The sequence below is a fragment of the Pongo abelii genome, chromosome 13, assembly GCF_028885655.2.
Source record: "Pongo abelii isolate AG06213 chromosome 13, NHGRI_mPonAbe1-v2.0_pri, whole genome shotgun sequence".
Classification (NCBI taxonomy): domain Eukaryota; kingdom Metazoa; phylum Chordata; class Mammalia; order Primates; family Hominidae; genus Pongo; species Pongo abelii.
Window position 1 is genome coordinate 120,039,005 of NC_071998.2, and position 21,809 is coordinate 120,060,813.

Genomic DNA, 21,809 nt, shown 5'->3' on the forward strand with positions numbered 1-21,809 from the left:
GGCAGGACTGGGTAAGGGAGGCTGCCTATTGGGTGGCAGCTGCGGCCGAGTGGACCCTCAAGCCAACAGGTGCCTGAAGAGGGTGAGGGAGGGGCTGGCGCGCGCGCAGCTGGTAACTCCCCCAACTCCAGCCCCACCCACCAGGTAACTTTTGAAAGCACAGGAGCGCGCGCGCACCTCCCCCACGCTCCCCTGTGCCCGCCCCCGCGGCCTCGCGCATGCGCGTAGCTCCCTGGGCGCTTCAAAGATCCAGCGGTTTGCTGTGAGTCCGGGAGGCAAAATTGTACCCATTTCAGAGATGTGATGACTAAAGTCTCGAGAGGGCCAGGGCTCGCCCAAGGTTGCTCTGTGGTGACAGCTTTACCTTCTTGCTATGTATTCTCAGATATTGCAAACGGACGAGAGAAAAGTGGAGGTACGTGGTGCACATTCTGACTATGGGTGATCCAACTTAGGCGGGAGTCAGAAATCCCAGCACTGCCCCTTCCTACCTGTGTGACCCTGGGCGAGTTACTGAGCCCCTCTGAGCTGTTTTCTGTCTCTATAAGGGGGATTACAATAGTGTCTTCCTCCTAAGGTGTTTGGGAGGACTAAATAATGGAAGCGCTTTGTCTAGCACGGGACTGTCTTGCCTCTCCTGCTGTGAGCCACCACGTACAGGTGGACTTTCCTCGCCGGGGGCTTCAGGCTGCCCTCCTTCCCTGTGTCCCCAGGGCCTTCTCCACTCAGCCCTGCCTTTCCACAGCACCTCCCACTGATACCAGCATCCTCCTCCGCCTCCCTCTGATTGGCCCCATCCCAGCTCCTCCAGGATACTCCTCTGACATCTGTTGTTTTTCTCAGCTCAACATCCTTTTTTTGGTTGGGGAATCGACTTCCCATCCCATGTGATTGGAGGGACTGCCCCTCACCCCATAGGATGGCGAGTGGCAGGCTGTGGGCGTTCGACTCTGCAGAACCAATCACAGGCCTTCCATGAGATTACTGTCTAGATGCTGAGAGGAAGGAGCATTCTTTTGGATCTCAAGCCTAAGGAATGGGATATAAGGCAACTGGGAGCCGTCTTTACGCTGGGCGGAGAGGGCTTACCCTGTCTGTGGCTGGAGAAAATGAGACCAACTTATAAAGACACATAGAGATGGATAAGCAGCACTAAAGGAGGGAGCAAGAGATGGTCTGAACAACATTGTCTGAGCCCTCTAGATCCGGCTGTCCCTGAAGCTGATACTGAGTCTGCATCCCCTGGTTGCAAGAGTCAATGAATTCCCACCTTTTTTTTTTTTTTTTTTGGAGACAGAGCCTCACTCTGTTGCCTAGGCTGGAGTGCAGTGGCGCGATCTGGGCTCACTGCAACCTCCACCTCCCAAGTTCAAGCGATTCTCCTGCCTCAGCCTCCCAAGTAGCTGGGGCTACAGGCACATGCCACCACGCCCAGCTAATTTTTGTATTTTTAGCAGAGACAGGGTTTCACCATGTTGTCCAGGCCGGTCTCGATTTCCTGACTTCAAGTGATCTGCCTAACTCGGCCTCCCAAAGTGCTGGGATTACAGGTGTGAGCCACCATGCCTGGCCCCAATTCCCACCTTTGACTAGCCTGAGTAGATGTTTGAGTTGGGCGTCTGTCATTTGCAGCTCAGTCTTGACTACTGCACTGGGTGCAGGATCTAATGTGCTCAGTGGGGACATCCAGCACGTTATCCACTCAGCACATAATTCTGAAGTTTCCGTGGGTTAGGCACTGTGCTAGTATCAAACATCCCAACACTAGTTCAAATAGTAAGGACAGATTTTAATTAACAATATACTGTTGATAGGGCGGAGAGCCCAGTGTGAACCACCTGAAACTTCCGTTTGTGCAGAGGTGACTGATGTTTTTTGTGGTTTTGGTTTTCTGCTTTCTTGAGATGGGGTCTCGCTATGTTGCCCAGGATGGCCTCAAACTCCTGACCTGAGGCAATCTTCCCCCTCAGCCTCCAGAGTAGCTGGGACTGCAGGCGTGCACCACCGTGTCTGGCTTAAAGGGAGAATGAGGGAGTGGAGGGAAATGGTGAGGGCTTCAGCAGAGTAAGGGAAATGAAAAATTCCGAAGGGTTGGTCATGGTAAATGTGATTAGGCAGCTCCGTGTGCTCGCTGGCAATGGTGAGAGTTAGGACTCAGTTCTCCCGCAGAGACTGGGAGACAGAGGCTCCGTCCTTCCTGATATTACATTTCAATAGAATGGCCTTCAGGTCCTTGAAAAGACACTCCTGAGTTGTAGGAGATACACACTCATCTCAAATGGACAGAGGAAGGATCACAATTGTAAGTTCCCATCCCACCACATTTTTTTTTTTTTGAGATGGAGTTTTGCTCTTGTTGCCCAGGCTGGAGTGCAATGGCGCGATCTCGGCTCACTGCAACCTCTGCCTCCCAGGTTCAAGCGATTCTCCTGCCTCAGCCTCCCGAGTAGCTGGGATTACAGGCACCCGCCACCATGCCCGGCTAATTTTTTATTTTTAGTAGAGATGGGGATTCTCCATGTTGGTCAGGCTGGTCTCGAACTCCCGACCTCAGGTGACCCGCCCACCTTGGCCTCCCAGAGTGTTGGGATTACAGGCGTGAGCCACCGCACCCAACACTTTTTGGTTTTTTTGAGAGGGAGTTTCGTACTGTTTCCCTGGTGTGATTTCGGCTCACTGCAACCTCCGCCTCCTGGGTTCAAGCAATTCTCCTGCCTTAGCTTCTAAAGTAGCTGGGATTACAGGCACATGCCACCATGCCTGGCTAATTTTTTTTTTAATTCTTAGTAGACACAGGATTTCACCATGTTGGCCAGGGTGGCCTTGAACTCCTTACCTTGTGATCCGCCTGCCTCGGCCTCCCAAAATGCTGGGATTACAAGTGTGAACCACTGTGCCCAGCCAGAGGTCACATTTCTTAGGGAGACTCAGTAAAATGGCTTTATGGTTTAGACATCAGTCTACTTTTGGAGAGGTAGGTCATGTTTGAAGGTGCTGAGCGGCAAAATTAGTTTCTTTTTTTTTCTCTCCAACTTTTATTTTAAGTTCAGGGGTACATGTGTAGAATGTGCAGGTTTGTTACATAGGTAAACATGTGCCACTGTGGTTTGCTGCACAGCTCATCCTGTCACCTAGGTTTTTGTTTTTGTTTGTTTGTTTGTTTTTGAGATGGAGTCTTGCTCTGTCACCTGGGCTGGAGTGCAATAGCACGATCTCAGCTCACTACGACCTCTGCCTCCTGGGTTCAAGCGATTCTCCTGCCTCAGCCTCCCGAGTAGCTGGGATTACAGGCGTGCGCCACCACACCCGGCTAATTTTTGTATTTTTAGTAGAGACGGGGTTTCACCATTTTGCCCAGGATGGTCTCGAACTCCTGACCTCAAGGGATCCGCCCGCCCTGGCCTCTCAAAGTCCTGACGTTACAGGCTGAACCACTGTACCCAGCCTGGCCACGGCTTTTTAAAAGGAGAGCCCTCCATGTGCCAGGTTTTGTGCTGGGCTACGGCAGAGCCTTGATGTGGCTTGTGGCTCACAGTCCAATGGGGGAGACGAGACAAAGCAATTTCAGCCCCATGAGATAAGATGGGATGAGCAGGAACTAGTGTTCCTGACACAGGAAATGGCAGGTACCAGGCCAAGGAGCTAGAGGAGGAGCACCTGGCACATCTGAGGATCTTGTTTTCCCTCCTTTACTGTGGCAGCCTTGAGGTAATAAGCCATTTCAGGCCAGCTATGGTGGCATATGCCTGTAATCTCAACACTGTGGGTGGCTGAAGTGGGAGGATTGCTTGAGCCCAGGAGTTTGAGAACAACCTGGGCAACACAGTGAGACCCCATTTCTACAAAAAAACAAAAATTAGATGTGCATGGAGGTGCACGTTTGTTGTCCCAGCTACTTGGGAGGCTGAAGTGCAAGGATTGCTTGAGCCCAGGAGGTCGAAGCTGCAGTGAGCTGTGATCGTGCCATTGCACTCAGCCTGGGCAACAGTGAGACCTTGTCTGAAAAAAATAAAAAATAAAGTCACTTCACCTCTCTGAGCCTCAGTGTCCTTGTCTGTGAAATGGATTATTGCCAGGGTTCTGAGGAAGCGGAAGGTACATGAAGCACTTAGCCTGGGGCCTGGCACACAGAAGAAGGTTCAGTAGTGTTGGCTGCTGCTGGCAGGCACTGCCCTCATTCCCTCCGAGGCACAGACGACCCACCAGGGTTCTGAGGCAAACCACTCGATGCCCTTCCTGCCCAGGTCCTGTGGGTGGCCAATGGCAGGGGGCTGTCAGCCAGGGGAGAGAGAGGCCAGGTCCAGGCCCTGCAGGGGGTAGAGAAGAGGGGACCTCGGCTTCACAGAGGCTGTGGGAGGAGTCAGTGCTCAGCTTCCAGAAATGCTTAATTGGGTCCTGATGCCCAGGCTTAAAACCTCACATAAAGGGTAAAATCCACACACTCATGGTGGCCTATAAAGGGTGTACCCGTATCATTTCTTTTTTGTTTTTTGAGATGGAGTCTTGCTCTGTCACCCAAGCTGGAGTGCAGTGGCACCATCTGTGCTCACTGCAAGCTCTGCCTCCTGGGTTCACGCCATTCTCCTGCCTCAGCCTCTCAAGTAGCTAGGACTACCGGTGCCCGCCACCTAGCGCGGCTAATTTTTTTGTATTTTTTAGTAGAGACGGGGTTTCACCATGTTAGCCAGGATGGTCTTGATCGCCTGACCTCGTGATCCACCTCGGCCTCCCAAAGTGCTGGGATTACAGGCATGAGCCACTGCACCCAGCCCACCATATCATTTCTTATTCCAACCAGGCAGCTCTTGAGGATGACAAGGCACTGTCGATAGAGATGCGGGGACCACAGGTGTCAGCCAGGACGGCCCTGGGCCATGCTAGAGTCTGGGCACCTCACGATTTGGCATCAGCAACTTCTTGGTCCCCTCCCACTCCACCCACCCACTCCACCCTTGTTCCTCACGCTGCCAGGGCCACATGGGGCTGCTTCTCTGTCCACTCTGGCGGGACCCTCTGCTGAGGATGCACTTTTCCTCAGCCCCTCGGGCCAGACCTGGGCAGCCTCCTTCTTTTCACTGGGTTTGGCTCCACTCAGTCCTCTTGTAAGAAGCCTCCCAGACACATGGGGACATCGTGCTGGCTCCTCCCCCTCTCCCCAAAGCACTGTGGCCCAGCGGACTTCCGAGCTTCCCTGACCCGCCTGCCCACTCCCATCCACTGGCAGGAGGCACCTCCTCCGCTGCCTTCTCCCTGCTGGTGGCACAGAGTCGTAATCTTCTATTTGCCATCTGTCTCCCTCATCAGGCTAAGCCATCCTGGGCAGGCACCCTGTTGGTGTGGTTGCCAGCTGTGTCCTCAGTGGGCACAGGGATGCGAAGAGAACATATAGGAAACAGGTACTCCAGCTCAGTCCCCTGCCACCTGTCCCCAGTCTGTAGCCCTTTAACCCACCAAACGCACCCCTCCCTACCACAGAACTACCTACCCTGCAGCCCCCCTGCCAGGGGTGGCTCAAGCCCTGCTCCAGAGCCTGGAAGCCAGGCTAGCAATCCCCTCCACAAAAAAGACTCTCTGTTTTCCATTTGCACAAAAATGTATTTCTGTGACATCCCAAAGTACAGACATTTCCCCAGGCCCCAGGGGGTAAAGCAATGAGGTGTGAACTCTGCCAGGGTCTGGCCGGGGCCGCTGAGCGTGGGATGGAAGGGAGCGCCGCATGCAGCCCATCTGCCAAGCTGGGGGAACACAGGGCCGCCGCCCGCTTCCCAGGGCCGGGAGGGAGAGGCTCCAGGAGAAAAAGGCCAGGTGTCTCTCCCAAAGCTGCTCACCCCTGCCGTCCTGCCTGGAGGCGGAAATGCTAGGAACACCTGAAAACAGGCCCGCGGAAGGAAAAGGGAAGAAAAAGCCATCACCCAAAGGCTGCCTCCAGGGTTATCGCTGCTCCCCAGGCCCCTGCGCTCCACAAGTGTCCGATGAGAAGCAATGCAGTTTCCATCGATGGAGGAGCGCAAGAGAGCCGGCGCCTCTCAGGCTTCCAAGGTAAAGCCTAGGGCAGGGCGGGACCGCCAGGGAGGCCCAAGCGGCCACTGCAGGGCAGTCCGAGTGCTGGTCTGGAGGCGGCTGTGTGGCCGCTGTGGCTCAAAGGCTGGCGTGGGACCTCTGCCTCTGAGAGGCGTGGGGGCAGGCTGGGGGCAGGCTGGGATGAGGAGGCAGGCTCAGTTCTGCTGGTGGGAGCGCCTGGGCAGTTGAGGGCTGTGGAGCGAAGAAGCAAGCCCCTGGCCCCAGAAGATGCTAGCTTCCAGGGCTGAGGGCAGGTTCTGGATGTGTTTGGCAGAAGGGGCAGTGGAATCTGCCCCCGAGTTCTGACCATCCCTGGGCTGCGGCTTTCCACAGCCTGGGACCTGGTGGGAGACTAGGAGGCAGCCTCCATAGCAGCGTGGCCTCAGGCAGGCCTGGCCGGACAGCAGCAGGGCCACTGGGCACCCTGCTCCTAGAGGGTCTTCAGGGGCAGGGCTGCCTGGACCTCAGCCTAGGAACGGCTCACTTTCCTGCCCCAGATGGCCCACAGCCGGGAGCACCAAGGCTTTTGGGAGACCCAGTGGGGTAAGTTCTAATCCCCAAACCCCATCAGCTGTGCCCGGGAGCCGAGATGGCGTTCTCAGGCATGGGCAGTGGGTCAAGATGCTCGATACGCTGTCCAAGGCCTGCTCCTCTCATGAAAGGAAGCCAGGCCGGGATCTGAGTTTCCTGGACAAGGACTGGACACTCACAGCGTTATAGGCATTTAGTCTGGTTGGGGTAGGAGTGAGTGTGTCAGCGATGAAGGCCGAGTGGGTTTGAGAATGGCCAAGGAAGCTGCAAGGACTCAGGAGTGTTGCTTTTGTTTTTGCACAGAAATCATACACACAAAACTTCACACTTCCTAACCGAAAAAAATAATATATATATAATATATATATCTCACTAATGTTAAGGAAAAGCGTCGGTTGTGCAAAAGTCCCCCATGTCTCTTCACTCCGTGGGAGGCTCCCTCGGAAGGGGCCCGCCCGCTGGGCTGCTTGAGCATGCTTCCTCCCCGCCTGTGGTCCAGAGCGGTGGCGGCTATGGGGGCGGAGGCCTCTATCTAGACGTGTCCATGTTCTCCTCTTTAAAGTTACTGCAGTGCTCAATCACCTTGCTGGAGACAATGGGGGAGACGGGATTGGAGGGTGGGTTTGGGTGGGGGTGAGCCCAGCCCCTCCGAGATCATTAGGCAGCTGGGTAAACACGTGTTCACAGTGATGGTGATGCGACCGAATGATGTGGACGGAGGGGTTGGCAGAGTGGCTGGCACGTGCAGGGGACTCAGGGAATGGCACCTGTGGCCGTGAATGCCATCACCAGCCATCCTCCGCTTCCTTCCTTTCCATGCCCCTCTTCCCTCACCCCCAGTCCCAGGGCATCTGTGGATAGGGGGTCCCCAAATCAGCTCAGGCCTGACCTCCAAAACCCTGTGGAAGTTTCTTTAGCAACCTCTTCCTTCTTCATTTTCCCTGCACACCAGACCCTTCTCTTTCCAGAAGTCCACCAGTGGTCCCCAAACTGACTGCACATCAGATTCCCCCAGAGGCCCGGATCCAGTGGCAGGTCCAGGGTGGGGCAGGGGCAGCTGTGCTCGCACAAGGGCCCCCACAACCCTGTGGCAGCCAGGGCCCAGCACTCCAGCTCAGATTTCGAGTCTCGCCTGCCCCAGCCTGACCCCTGCCACCTATCACTGTTGGTTGTCACCTTGGACCCCGGACAGCTTGCCCATTCAACACCAAGCCTGTGGTTTGGGGGCTTCACTGCAGCCTCTGTGTGTTAAAGGGATACCCCAATACCTTTTAGGAAGCAAATACCCAGAGTAGGAGAGGGGTCAGTGGACAGGCCGAGGGCCTTCTCCTAAGCATTGTCCAGGGTCATTTACTCCTTGTTGTCAGACAGGCCAGTGCCTCAGATTCCCATCACAGGCCTTGGAGAAATGTTCAAAGTGACAGTGGTAGGTATCTGGTCAGTCTTACCCAGTGCTTCTCAACTTTCCCGGGAATCCCTGTTAACCATGAAAATTCCAGGGCCACCTCCCACCTCCCAGATGCACTGGAAAAGAAAACCTAGGGGTGGGCCCCGCCCATTTATTTTTAAATTTTATTTTTTGGAGACAGAGTCTCGCTTCTGTTGACCAGGCTGGAGTGCAGTGGTACCATCTTGGCTCACTGCAACCTCTGCCTCCTGGGTTCAAGTGATTCTCCTGCCTCAGCCTCCCAAGTGGCTGGGATTACAGGCACGCACCAACACGCCCAGCTAATTTTTGTATTTTTAGTAGAGACGGGGTTTTACTATGTTAGCCAGGTCTCGAACTCCTGACCTCAAGTGATGCACCCACCTCAGCCTCCCAAAGTGCGAGGATTACAGGTGTGAGCCACTTCGCCTGGCCAGTAGCGCCTTTGGCCAGATATAATAGCAGAACCAGCTGACGCCTCCCTCCCCTGGCCCAGGAAGTGGCTGGCTGAGGAGCCTCTGAGTTCCAGGCCCCTCCTCCATGTGACCTTTTGCTCTATACAGAGCCATGAAAAAGTGTGCTGGGGTCAGCTTGACTGTTCTCCCTTCTAGAATGAATCCTGGAGAAAACAAGGTCATTCGACGATTTCGACACGTCGCATCCCTGAGAGTCTCTCGTGTCCTGATCAACTTGAGAACTGGAGGCGGTGACATTTTAGATGCTGCAGTGAAAGCCACACAGCCACGGAAGGCCGAGACTCTACCATGTTTGTGATCTTCACATTCAGCAAACTCACTCGCACTCTGCCTCGTCTTATCTCTAGAATGTATTTTACCACACTGTGTCCCTTCTTTAGTGGGAATGTCTTTGGCCAAAAATAATGAATAGTTCTGACTTGCTAATACCCAGTGATAAAAGGATGGAATTTGTTGGGAATAAAAGAAAACTAAGCTTACAAACGAGGGCCCTGATGCTCCGTTCAGAGCTTGGTCATCTAGTTTCCAGCCACAGTGTGGTCGAGATGACATCTGGAGAGGCCCCAGGTGGACATCAATACACTGTCAACCTCCATACTCAACTCTAAGCTGTCCCTGGGAATTTCAGCCATTCCTAACCTCCAGAGGGCGCCCGCTATGCCCTTACTCCCCTAAATCAAGGTTCCAGGCAGAAACACACTGCTAGTCTCTTACCGGGCCATTTCCTTGGTCTCCTGCCGTGCGGTCGCCATCTTAATTATGTCCCTCAGAAGGGGCATCCCCCCTTCTTTGATCAGCAGAGGGCAATACTTGTCCGCTGTGGAATAGGAGCAGACAGCAGAGGATCAGGATGGGTCTTCTTATCAGCCTGAGGCCCGGAAACCCACCCTGTCTGTGAGGACTATCCTGGTGTCAGGGGTGTGAAGGCACAGCCCTTGGTGGGGGCAGTGCTAGAAATGGGGACAAGACATGTGTGCCCAGCCCCATGGGTGGAGTTCTGCGTCCATGTAGGGGAAGCAAGAGGTGACTCCTTGGTTTGAAGTCGCTGCACTTATTTCCAGAGCTCATTCATTTTTTTAAAAAAAATTATATATATATATATAATATATATAATCAAAATATATATATATAATAGATATAATTTTTTTTTTTTTTTGAGACAGAGTCTCACTCTGTCACCCAGGCTGGAGTGCAGTGACACAATCTGAGCTCACTGCAACCTCTGCCTCCTGGGTTCAAATGATTCTCTCGTCTCAGCCTCCCTAGTAGCTGGGACTACAGGCACGTGCCATCAAGCTCAGCTAATTTTTGTATTTTTAGTAGAGACGGGGTTTCACTATGTTGGCCAGGGTGGTCTCAAACTCTTGGCCTCAAGTGATCCGCCCGTCTCGGCCTCCCAATGTGCTAGGATTACAGGCGTGAGCCACTGCACTCGGACTAATTTTTTTTTTAAAGTAGAGACAGGGTTGCGCTGTGTTGTCTATTGTGGTCTCAACCTCTTGGGCTCAAGCGATCCTCCCACCTCAGCCTCCCTAAGTGCTGGGATTACAGGCGTGAGCCACTATGCCTGGCCTCCAGCGCTCATTCTATGGACAATGTCACCCAAACCAGTGAAACCAGTGGCTCCTAAAGATGGTGATCCTTTGAGGAGTTTCTGTAAAAATATAGATTTCTAAGCCCTGTCTCTGGATATTCTTTTTCAACAAATCCAAGGACCAAGATTTATCTGTATTTTTACCAGGTGATTCTGGTGACCCCCCAGGTTGGAGCCAGCTGATGGTATAGTTTTTTTTTTTTTTTTTCATGCAGACAGCATGGAGACTTTTATTTTATTTCTGGAGATGGGGGTCTCACTGTGTTGCCCAGGCCGGAGTGCAATGGCTATTCACAGGCATGATCATAGGTCATTGCAGCTGGAAACTCCAGACCTCAGGCAATTCTCCTGTCTTGGCCTCCTGAATAGCTGGTGCGCACCACTGAGCCCAGGAGGCATGGAGATTTTGGACTGTTCCTGCATATGGAAGCGGGAAGCATTAAGAAAGCTGTCTAGGAACTCTGCACAGGTATTTCGCCTGCCAGGCCTGCTTCTGGTGATGAGGCAGGAGTGTGCCCTTAAGCTGGGTGTCCCACAAACGCTGGAAAGTGGAGGGTTCTGCTCTGAGGCACAAAAGCTAGCAGCAGCAATTAATGCTCCCCTCCTGGACTACATACTCCCTGAAGGCACATCTGCTTTCAGCTGGATGAGTGTCTGAACCCAGGACAAGTTGGCACTCACGGTAGACAGACACGAGGTTATACAGGGCCCAGGTTGCCCAGTGCTGGCTGACAGGAGAGATTCCCTGGGGAAGGAGGCGGAGAATTGGTTCAAATGACCTGCAGGAAAAGAAATCAAGGTCACTGTGGATGCTGGGGGTGGGGAGTGTGTCTTTTCTCGTCTGAGGTTTCCTCCCACTGGAGAATCCTAGTGACCAACCGTGACAGGCTGGCAGGATGCCAGGGAGAAGAGATAGCTGGCCCTGCATCCCACTGGCAGGCTGCACAACGAGGTTCCCTTGGAGAGAGGATAAAGGCACAAGCACATGAGGGAGGCAGAAAGGACCCAGATTAGGAGGAGCAGAAAGCTGGAGACCTCAGTAAGGAGCAGAGACCCAGCCTGGGGGGAAGAGGGGAGAGGCACCCTGGGAACAGAAGCACATGTGACTTGTTTTTTTTGTGTGTGTGTGAGACGGAGTTTCGCTCTGTCGCCCAGGCTGGGGTGCACTGGTGCAATCTCCACTCACTGCAACCTCTGCCTCCTGGGTTCAAGCGATTCTCCTGCCTCAGCCTCCTGAGTAGCTGAGACTACAGGTGTGTGCCACCACACCCAGCTAATTTTTGCATTTTTTTTTCTTTTGAGACAGAGTCTTGCTCTGTCACCCAGGCTGGAGTGCAGTGGCATGATCTGGGCTCACTGCAAGCTCCGCCTCCTGGGTTCACGCCATTCTCCTGCCTCAGCCTCCCGAGTAGCTGGGACTACAGGCGCCCACCACGAAATCCGGCTAATTTTTTTGTATTTTTTAGTAGAGACGGGGTTTCACCATGTTAGCCAGGATGGTCTCGATCTCCTGACCTCGTGATCCGCCCACCTCAGCCTCCCAAAGTGCTGGGATTACAGGCGTGAGCCACCGTGCCCAGCCTAATTTTTGTATTTTTGGTAGACAGGGTTTCACTATGTTGGCCAGGTTGGTTTCGAACTCCTGACCTCAAGTGATCCGCCTGCCTTGGCCTCCCAAAGTGCTGGGATTATAGGCGTGAACCACCATGTCCAGCCCTTTTTTCTTTTTTTTTTTTTTTTTTGAGATGGAGTCTCACTCTGTCACCCAGGCTGGAGTGCAGTGGTGCAATCTTGGCTCACTGCAACCTCTGCCTCCTGGGTTCACATGATTCTCCTGCCTCAGCCTCCCAAGTAGCTGGGACTACAGGTGCATGCCACCACGCCCAGCTAATTTTTGGTTAGAGCATCATTTTGCTGTTGGCCAGGCTGGTCTTGAACTCCTGACCACCTGCTTTGGCCACCCAAAGTGCTAGGATTACAGGCGTGAGCCACCATGCCTGGCCTTTTTTGTTTTTGTTTTTGAGAAAGGGTCTCGCTCTGCTGCCCAGGCTGGAGTGCAGTGGTGTGATCACAGCTCACTGCAGCCTTGACTTTCCAGGACATGCAAGTGTTCCTCCCACCTCAGCCTCCTGAGGAGCTGGGACTACAGGTGTGAGCCACCATGTCTGGCTAATTAAAAAACAATTTTTTTTGGCCAGGCGCAACGGCTCACGCCTGTAATCCTAGCACTTTGGGAGGCTGAGGGGGGTGGATTGCCTGAGCTCAGGAGTTTGAGACCAGCCTGGGCAACACAGTGAAACCCCGTCTCCACTAAAGTACAAAAAATTAGTCGAGCATGGTAATGTGCACCTGTAATCCCAGCTACTCGGGAGGCTGAGACAGCAGAATCGCTTGAATCTAGGAGACGGGGGTTGCAGTGAGCCAAGATCACACCATTGCACTCCAGCCTGGGTGATAGTGCGAGACTGCGTCTCAAAAAAAAATTTTTTTTTGTAGAGGTGAGGGCTCACTATATTGCCCAGGCTGATTTCAAACTCCTGAGCTCAAGTGATGCTCCTGCCTCGGCCTCCCAAAGTGGCTGGGATTCTAGGCGTGAGCCACCGCATCTGGCCTGTGACTGCTCTTCTGACAAGGGCCTTCTGTGGGCCAGCCTGGAGTCATGGTCCAAAAGGCTGAAACACGTGTGTGCAAAACTCCTGGGCCAGCGATTCCGCTTCCTTTCTCTCCAAGAACTATAGTACTTGGCACATTGGCAACGCTACCAATGTTAGCCCATTCCTCCCAATATGGGTTTTCAACTGACATGTCCATCTGTACAGGATGGCACAAAGAAAGTGACTCCGTCCTAAAATGATGAGGGAGATCCATGCCTGGTGATTGGCCATTCAGTCATAAAACAGTAGGACTTGATGCCAGCTTGACTTAAAGTAATGAAATCTGTGCATAGAAACACTGCTGGAAGGAGACACACCAAAATGTCAACAGGGGTTCTCTTTCAGGGAGTGAGATTATGAACGATTCTTGTTTTCTTCTTCTTCTTCTTTTTTTTTTTTGAGATGGAGTATCACTCTGTTGCCCAGGTTGGAGTGCAGTGGCGAGTTCTTGGCTCACTGCAACCTCTGCCTTCCAGGTTCAAGTGATTCTCCTGCCTCAGCCTCCCAAGTAGCTGAGATTACAGGTGCCCACCACCATGCCTGGCTAATTTTTGTATTTTTAGCAGAGATGGGGTTTCACTGCGTTGGCCAGGCTGGTTTCGAACTCCTGACCTCAGGTGATCCGCCGGCCTCAGCCTCCCAAAGTGCTGGGATTACAGGTGTGAGCCACTGTGCCCGGCCCTGTTTTGTTTTCTTGTTTTTTTTAAAGAAATGGTCTCATTCTGTCTCCTAGGCTGGAGTGCAGTAGCGAGATGTTGGCTCACTACAGCCTCGACCTCCTGGGCTCGGGTGACCCTCCTGCCTCAGCTTCCCCAGTAGGTGGGACTACAGGTGTGCACCATCACACCCAGCTCATTTTTTTTTTTTTTTTTTTTTGAGTTGGAGTCTTGGTCTGTTGCCCAGGCTGGAATGCAGTGGCGCCATCTTGGTTCACTGCAACCTCTGCCTCCTGGGTTCAAGCGATTCTCCTGCCTCAGCCTCCTGAGTAGCTGGGATTACAGGTATGTGCCACAATGCCAGGTTAATTTTTGTATTTTTAGTAGAGATGGGGTTTCACCATGTTGGGTAGGCTGGTCTCAAACTCCTGACCTCGTGATCCGCCCGCCTCAGCCTCCTAAAGTGCTATGATTACAGGCGTGAACCACTGCACCCGGCCTGATTTTTTAAATTTTTAGTAAAGAGGAAGTCTCACTATGTTGCCCAAGCTGGTCTTGAAATCTTGGGCTCGGCTGGGCGCGGTGGCTCTATGCCTGTAATCCCAGCACTTTGGGAGGCCGAGGTGGGCGGATCATGAGGTTAGGAGATCGAGACCATCCTGGCTAAAACGGTGAAAACTCGTCTCTACTAAAAATACAAAAAAATTAACTGGGCGTGGTGGCGGGCGCCTGTAATCCCAGCTACTCGGAGGCTGAGGCAGGAAAATGGAGTGAACCCAGGAGGCTGAGCTTGCAGTCAGCTGAGATTGCACCACTGCACTCCAGGCTGGGCGACAGAGCGAGACTCTGTCTCAAAAAAAAAAAAGAAAAAAAAGGAAATCTTGGGCTCAAGTGATCCTCCTGTCTCGGCTTCCCAAAGTGCTGGGATTATAGGCAAGAGCTATTGTGCCCGGCCTACCTGTATGGTTTTCTGTTGTGTGTCTATTTTCTCCCCACCCCTCCCCACAAATCAGTAGGTATTAGTGGTTTGCAAAGAGCAGGCTTTGGGTACATGCAGATGTTGGCATGTATGACAAATGCTCCAGGCTGCACGGATGAGATCATGCCCTTATGTATGCTCTGTGCTGTGTGCAGCTACGTATCAGTGAGTGAAAGCAGAACTCTACAGAAGACCAGAAGGAAGGTGGGAGCTCTGAGCAGACCTTAATGGTATGAGCATCCTGCCCAGCACTTACCCCATATTCCACACCGCATCCCCGCTCCCTGCCCTGCCCACACCTGTAATTGATGTTTCTCCGAGAGTTTATGTCCCAGCTCTGGATGGCAGCCCACATGCGTTCCTCCACCTCCTCGCGCTGGGGCTCACAGACGCCCCAGGCCTCGGGTCCATCAAACATGATGTGGGAGAGGACGCCGCAGGCATTGTAGGAAACCTCGATCCCGTCGGCCTTGCTCTCCAACAGGTTGCTGCCAGGAGAAAGACAGAAAAATGGAGTCCCACTCCCCCAGTTTCTCTTCAGATACCAGCTGCAGGACCTCAACTTAAAACCAGAAGCAAGAGGTGCTACTTATTTCTTTATCCCATATTGTCTATATACCCAGACTACTTCTAAAGGGATTTGAGATCATTTAAGATATAATTACAGGCCGGGCGCAGTGGCTCATGCCTGTAATCCCAGCACATTGGGAGGCCAAGGCGGGTGGATCACGAGCTCAGGAGATCGAGACCATCCTGGCTAACATGGTGAAACCCCGTCTCTACTAAAAGTACAAAAAAATTAGCTGGGTGTGGTGGCGGGCGCCTGTAGTCCCAGCTACTCGGGAGGCTGAGGCAGGAGAATGGCGTGAACCCGGGAGGCAGTGCTTGCAGTGAGCCTAGATTGCGCCACTGCACTTCAGCCTGGGTGACAGAGCAAGACTCCGTCACAAAAAAAAAAAAAAAAAAAGATATAATTACAAAAGGATCACTTACAAAGGATTGAATGAATAAGAAACCACATTATCGAGGGAAAATGACATTTATAGCAAACCTAGGCTAAGAGCAGTTGTGCAACTGAGCAGACACTAGAGCTCTGAGCATTCTGGCAGCCAAGGCAAAAAGGGAAAGGATTAAAAATACCAACCTGAAGACGCTGATGAACTGGGAAGTCATTAGTTGAGGCCGCAGCTCCTTCACTTCTGCCACATTCCCCAAAAGTCCTAGCATATTCCTATGCAGTTCCTGCTTCTCTGGGAATTCCTGGGAAAAGGAGAGCCAATGGGCCGCATCAATTAGTACTTAATGACTTAGTATCTGGTATTGTTAACCAAAAAGCTTCATGGGCATCTGGCCATGCCAACTAGACAAAGACGGGGCATGTATGCTGCCCTCCTACCCTCCAATGCTCCTAGGTCAGTGCTGGGTACACACACTAAGGAATTAAAGAGGTGGGATTCCTTGCCACAAAGACAAAGGCTGATTAGAGATCTGACCTATGGGACAGACGTGGTTCTGTTCACCAAAGCTCAGAATATTAGTTTAAGGGACCCTCCTAGAAATTAAAGCAGGAAAACAGAGCATGTGTTTAAGGATGAACAGACCCGCTGTCCAGCTCATAGCATAGTGGGCTCTGGCCAGCTGTGGGCAGGCTGAGAACAATGGCTGAGGAGACAGGGAGGGGCTTTCCCTTGGAGTGGGGGCTCTCAGGAGGCCCCACCAGGCCATCTCGGTCTGGAGCTTCTGTCAGCAGCAAATCCTGGGTGGGTTGGCCTGAGTCTGTCCCCACTGCCCTTCTCTGGGAAGCATGGGTGATTTGGTTGGTGGGAAGCCTAGGGACAGAAGAGGGGCCATGTGGGCAGCTGAGGCAGCTGCTGCTGCAGGAGGTGGACACTACCTTCAGGCAGTCCAGGAAGAGCTTCATGCCGTTGAAATTGAGGAACATCTCACAGTTGTCAGGAGTTTCATCTGTGATGTTCCACAGGGCACTCCAGGAGAACTCCATGACCTGGTCACACTGTGAGGGCAGGGCAGGGCTCAGTCAAGGCTCATGGTACCCGGGGAGGGGGGCCCCTGACAAAACATAGACCTCCCCCAGGGGCAGCCCAGGCCCCTTACGGGGTGGGGAAAGGGTAGTGTGGCTTCGTGAAGACTTGACTTACTATCTTGTCCAGCAGCTTCTTCTGAATCAGCTTCAGCATGGTCTGCAGGCAGGGACAAGAGTCTGCTAGAGTGCTGGGGCTCAAGAACTCCCACCCCCACGAACCCAAGATGGAGGGGAGGCTCAGCAACACCATGGCTAGTTCAGGAGTCTTGACAGGATCAAGTCTCCGTATATTTGGGGGAGGCTTTTGAAGGCATCCACTCCTCAGCCCCTTGGTATTAGCATCAGCAGGCCCGGGTGCCGTTCCTGGCCCTCGGGTGACTCCCCTGTGACTTTGGGCACAGCCCTTCCCGCTGAGGCTTGAGCTTCCCTAGCCATCAAATGAGACCAGAAGCTCTTGAGCTCCTTTGTCATTCTTTCCTTCCTTTCACCAGTGATATTTATCATCTCCCCACTGGACTCCAGGGCCCATGCCAAGAAGTGCTGGGGACACAATGATGGAAGGACAGCATGGCATCTTTCCCTACAGAGCTTATGAAAGCAGGATGAGCACAGGGTGACATCCTGTGCTCATGAGGACAGGATGACAGCATGCTCTAGGTGGAAGAAATCTATGAGGCCATCAGCAACATTCAGCATTAAGAAATTCTTCCTTTGGTCTAGCCTAAATCCCTCATGCTTCAGCACACTCTCCCTCTCCGACTCCCAGCCCCAGGCCCTGCTCTGAGACTCTTGCTCAGGGTAGAGGGGTGGGGGAGAGCAGTGAGGCTCAGGAGGAAGGGGGCAGCGCCCCCCCCACACGTACCACGACAAAGCCCATCTTGCCCACGGCCTCCTTGTGGTCGTTGTCCACCTGGCAGACCAGGGCATTGCACAGGTGCACGGCGATCCGCTGGATGGACTCGTCCTGCCGCGTGGGGTTGAGGATGCTGAGCAGGAGCTCGTTGACCCGGCGGTACTGGAATTCCAGCTCCTCTGGGATGCTGAAGTTGCAGAGCGTCAGGCAGCAGTTCCGCTGCACCTGGGCCGGGACAGGACACAAGTGGGGCACATTCAGGGTCAGACTCAGGAGCAGGGCTCTAGGAACTCTCTAGAGGTATGAGATCATCCAGAGTTGTGGCAGTCCAGCCTGGTTTTCTGGAAAAGGAGGCTATACAAGTCTCTTTAAAAAATGTTTTTTAAAAATGTGAAATATTCATACAGAAGAATGCATAAAACACAAATGTATAGTTTTATAAATAACATAAAGTGAACTCAATGTAACCACCACCTGGGTCAAGAAACAGAACGTTGTCAGCACCCAGAAGTCCCCACTGTCCCTTCCTGATCATAAGCCCCTTAGCCTTTCGACCCCCCTAGAGAGAACCACTACAATATCCCTGCTTTTCTTTTTCTTTCTTTTTTTTTTGAGATGGAGTCTTGCTCTGTCGCCCAGGCTGGAGTGCAGTGGACCTATCTCGGCTCACTGCAACCTTTACCTCCCTGGTTCAAACAATTCTCCTGCCTCAGCCTCCTGAGTAGCTGGGATTACAGGCATGCCACCATGCTTGGCTAATTTTTGTATTTTTAGTAGAGATGGGGTTTCTCCATGTTGGCCAGGTTGGTCTTGTACTCCTAGCCTCAAGTGATCTGCCTGCCTTGGCCTCCCAAAGTGTTGGGATTACAGGTGTGAGCCACTGCGCCCAACCTTCTTTTATTTTATTTTTTTTGAGACAGGGTCTTGCTCTGTTACTCAGGCTGGAGCACAGTGGTACCATCATGGCTCACTGCAGCATCAACCTCTGGGGCTCAAGCGATCCTCCCTCCTCAGCATCCTGAGTAGCTGGTACTACAGCTGTGTGCCACCATGCGCAGCTACTATTTTGTTTTTTGTAGAGATGGGGTCTCACTATGTTGTCCAGGCTGGCCTCTACTTCCTGGGCTCAAGAGATCCTAACTCAGCCTCCCAGAGTTCTGGGATTCTAGGCATGAGCAACTGCACCTGGAGCCTGCTTTCTTTAATTTTATTTATTTTTTGAGACAGGGTCTCACTCTGTCACTCAGGCTGGAGGGTGGAGGTGCAATCTCAGCTCACTGCAACCTCCCCCTCCCGGGCTCAAGTGATTCTCCCACCTCAGCCTCCTTAGTAGCTGGGATTACAGGTGCCTCCAATGGCCCCTGCTTTTTTTTTTTTTTTTTTTTTTTTGAGATGGAGTCTCACTCTGTCGCCCAGGCTGGAGTGCAGTGGCATGATCTCGGCTCACTGCAACCTCTGCCTGTGGCGTTCAAGCAATTTTCTACCTCAGCCTCCTGAGTAGCTAGCATTACAGGCACCTGCCACCATGCCCGGCTAATTTTTTGTATTTTTAGTAGAGATGGGGTTTCACCATCTTGGCCAGGATAGTCTTGAACTTCTGACCTCGTGATCCACCCACCTCAGCCTCCCAAAGTGCTGGGATTACAGGCATGAGCCACTGTGCCCAGCATTTTGTTTTGAGACGGAGTCTCACTCTGTTGCCAGGCTGGAGTGCAGTGGTGCAATCTTGGATCTTGGCTCACTGCAACGTCTGCCTCGCGGGTCCAAGCAATTCTCCTGCCTCAGCCTCCCAAGTAGCTGGGATTATAGGCGTGCGCTACCATGCCCAGCTAATTTTTTTGTGTTTTTAGTAGAGACAGGGTTTTACCATGTTGGCCAAGATGGTCTTGATCTCGTGATCCACCAGCCTCAGCCTCCCAAAGTGCTAGGATTACAGATGTGAGCCACCATGCAGGGCTTTTTTTTTTTTTTGGATGGAGTTTCACTCTTGTTGCCAAGGCTGGAATGCAATGGCGCGATCTCAGCTCACTGCAACCTCTGCCTCCCAGGTTCAAGCGATTCTTCTGCCTTAGCCTCCCGAGTAGCTGGGATTACAGGCTCCCGCCACCATGCTCGGCTAATTTTTGTATTTTTAGTAGAGACGGGGTTTCGTCATGTTGGCCAGGCTGGTCTGGAACTCCTGACCTCAGGTGATCCACCTGCCTCAGCCTCCCAAAGTGCTGGGATTACAGGCGTGAGCCACCATGCCTGGCTGGCCCCTGCTTTTTATAGAGATATTCTATAGGTTTGCAAGATTAACTGTTATTATATGTAGCTGAAATGCATTCATTTTTCATTACAGTACAGTATTCCATCATGACACCCCAATTTATTCATCCATTCTACTGCTGATGGATGTCTGGGTGACTCTAAGAGTTGGCTACTGTGAGCTATGTATTATACCTGCATCCTGGTGACCAAAAGCATGGGTTTCTTTAGGGCACACATGCCTGGTATGACTTCTGGGTCACAAGATGTGCATGTCTTCAGCCTTTTTAGGTAACACTAGACTGTTTTCCGCAGTGGCTTTAGCAGTTTACACTCCTACCAGCAGTGTAGGAGCTCTCCAGTTGCTCTACATCCTCAGTTTTCTTTGTACTGTCTGCAGGTTTATTTGCTTATTGATTTGTTTGGGGTTTTTTTTTGAGACAGTGTCTCATTCTGTTGCCCAGGCTGGACCATAGCTCACTGCAGCCTCAAAATCCTGGGCTCAAGCAATCCTCCTGCTTCAGCCTCCTGAGTGGCTGAGACTACAGGCGCATATCACCACACCTGGCCAATTAAAAAAAAATTTTTTTTTTTGAGATGGAGTCTCATTTACTCTATCGCCCAGGCTGGAGTGCAGTGGCATGATCCTGGCTCACTGCAGCCACCTTCCGGTGCAAGTGATTCTCTCGTCTCAGCCTCCCAAGTAGCTGGAATTACAGGCACCCGCCATCATGCCTGGCTAATTTTTGTATTTTAGTAGAGACAGGGTTTCACCATGTTGGCCAGGCTGGTCTTGAACTCCTGACCTCAGATGATCCACCTGCCTCAGCCTCCCAAAGTGCTGGGATTACAGGTGTGAGCCACCTTGCCTGGCCCTATTTATTTATTTTTAAGAAGGGGTCTCTCTGTTGCCCAGCCTGGAGTACAGTGGCGCCATCATAGCTCACTGCAGCCTCGAACTCCTGGGCTCAAGAAATTTTTCACACCTCAGCTTCCAAGGTGGCTGGGATTTCTGGGCATGTGCCATCACACCCGGCCTTTTTTTTAGTTTAAATTTTATTTATTTATTTTTTGAGACAGAGTCTCACTCTGTCACCCAGGCTGGAGTGCACTGGCACGATCTTGGTTCACTACAACCTCCACCTTCTGGGTTCAAGCAATCCTCCTGCCTCAGCCTCCCTAGTAGCTGGGATTACAGGCATGCACCACCACGCCTGGCTAATTTTTGTATTTTTGGTAGAAACGGGATTTCGCCATGTTGGCCAGGATGGTCCAGAACTCCTTGCCTCAAGTGATCATTCTACCTCAGCCTCCCAAAGTGTGAGGATTACAGGCATGAGCCACTGTGCCTGGCCTTTTTCAAAAAAATTTTACAAGTGAGGATATGTGTATATCTTTTTCCTCTAAGAACAGTTCTAATTGCAGAATGGCTAGGTCAAAAGATAGATGCATTTAGAATTCTGGCAGGTTCTGCTGGTTGCCCTCCACAAAGGTTGCACGACTCATCCTTCACCAGTAGACAGGGTGCGAGGGTGCTCTTGCCTACCTTTGCAACATTGGGTATCACCAAGCTCTTGAGATGAAATGTGACTTCCTCTTATTTTGATTTCCATTTCTGTGACAGATTTATTAATTCATTTGGGAGTCTCCAACTAGTCTTCTTTTTCTCTCTTCTTTTCCTTTTTTTTTTTTTTTTTTTTTTAAGACAGGGTCTCCTCTGTTGCCCAGGCTAGAGTGCAGTGGTAGAATCATAGTTCACTGACTGCAGCCTCCACTTCCCAGGCTCAAGCAATCACCCCACCTCGGCCTCCGAGTAGCTGGGGCTACAGACGTATACCACTACACCCAGCTAATTAAAAACAAAAATTTTTTTTTTTGAGACAGAGTTTCACTCTCGTCACCCAGGCTGGAGTGCAGTGGTACCATCTCGGCTCACTGCAACCTCGGCCTGCTGGGTTCAAGAGATTCTTCTGCCTCAGCCTCCTGAGTAGCTGGGATTACAGGTGCCCACCAGCACACTCAGCTAATTTTTGTATTTTAAGTAGAGACCGCGTTTCACCATGTTGGCCAGGCTGGTCTTGAATTCCTGACCTCAGGTGATCCACCTGCCTTGGCCTCCAAAAGTGCTGGGATTATAGGCATGAGCCACCGCGCCGACCTAAAAAATTTTTTTTGTAGAGAAGGGGCAGGTGGGCAGGTCACTTGAGGCTAGGAGGAATTCCAGACCAGCCTGGCCAACATGGCGAAATCTTGTCTCGATTAAAAATACAAAAATTAGCCAGGCGTGGT

At 52.1% G+C, this 21,809-nt stretch overlaps 1 protein-coding gene across 10 annotated transcripts in view; it reads right to left on the reverse strand.

Moving 5' to 3' along the window:
- Positions 1 to 1,768: 1,768 nt before the first annotated feature.
- Positions 1,769 to 21,809, reverse strand: part of ZER1 (zyg-11 related cell cycle regulator) — a 43,337-nt gene continuing 23,296 nt past the window's right edge. For 5 of the 10 annotated variants that reach the window (XM_054519409.2, XM_054519410.2, XM_063713870.1 and 2 more), the window contains exons 9-16: positions 17,283 to 17,498; positions 16,536 to 16,577; positions 16,271 to 16,390; positions 15,521 to 15,636; positions 14,676 to 14,864; positions 10,769 to 10,866; positions 9,208 to 9,310; positions 1,769 to 2,014 (exon numbers count right to left, since the gene is read on the reverse strand). In XM_054519409.2, the coding sequence (XP_054375384.1) occupies positions 1,936 to 2,014; positions 9,208 to 9,310; positions 10,769 to 10,866; positions 14,676 to 14,864; positions 15,521 to 15,636; positions 16,271 to 16,390; positions 16,536 to 16,577; positions 17,283 to 17,498 (963 nt within the window). In that variant the 3' untranslated portion in view covers positions 1,769 to 1,935. 10 annotated transcript variants of the gene reach the window in all.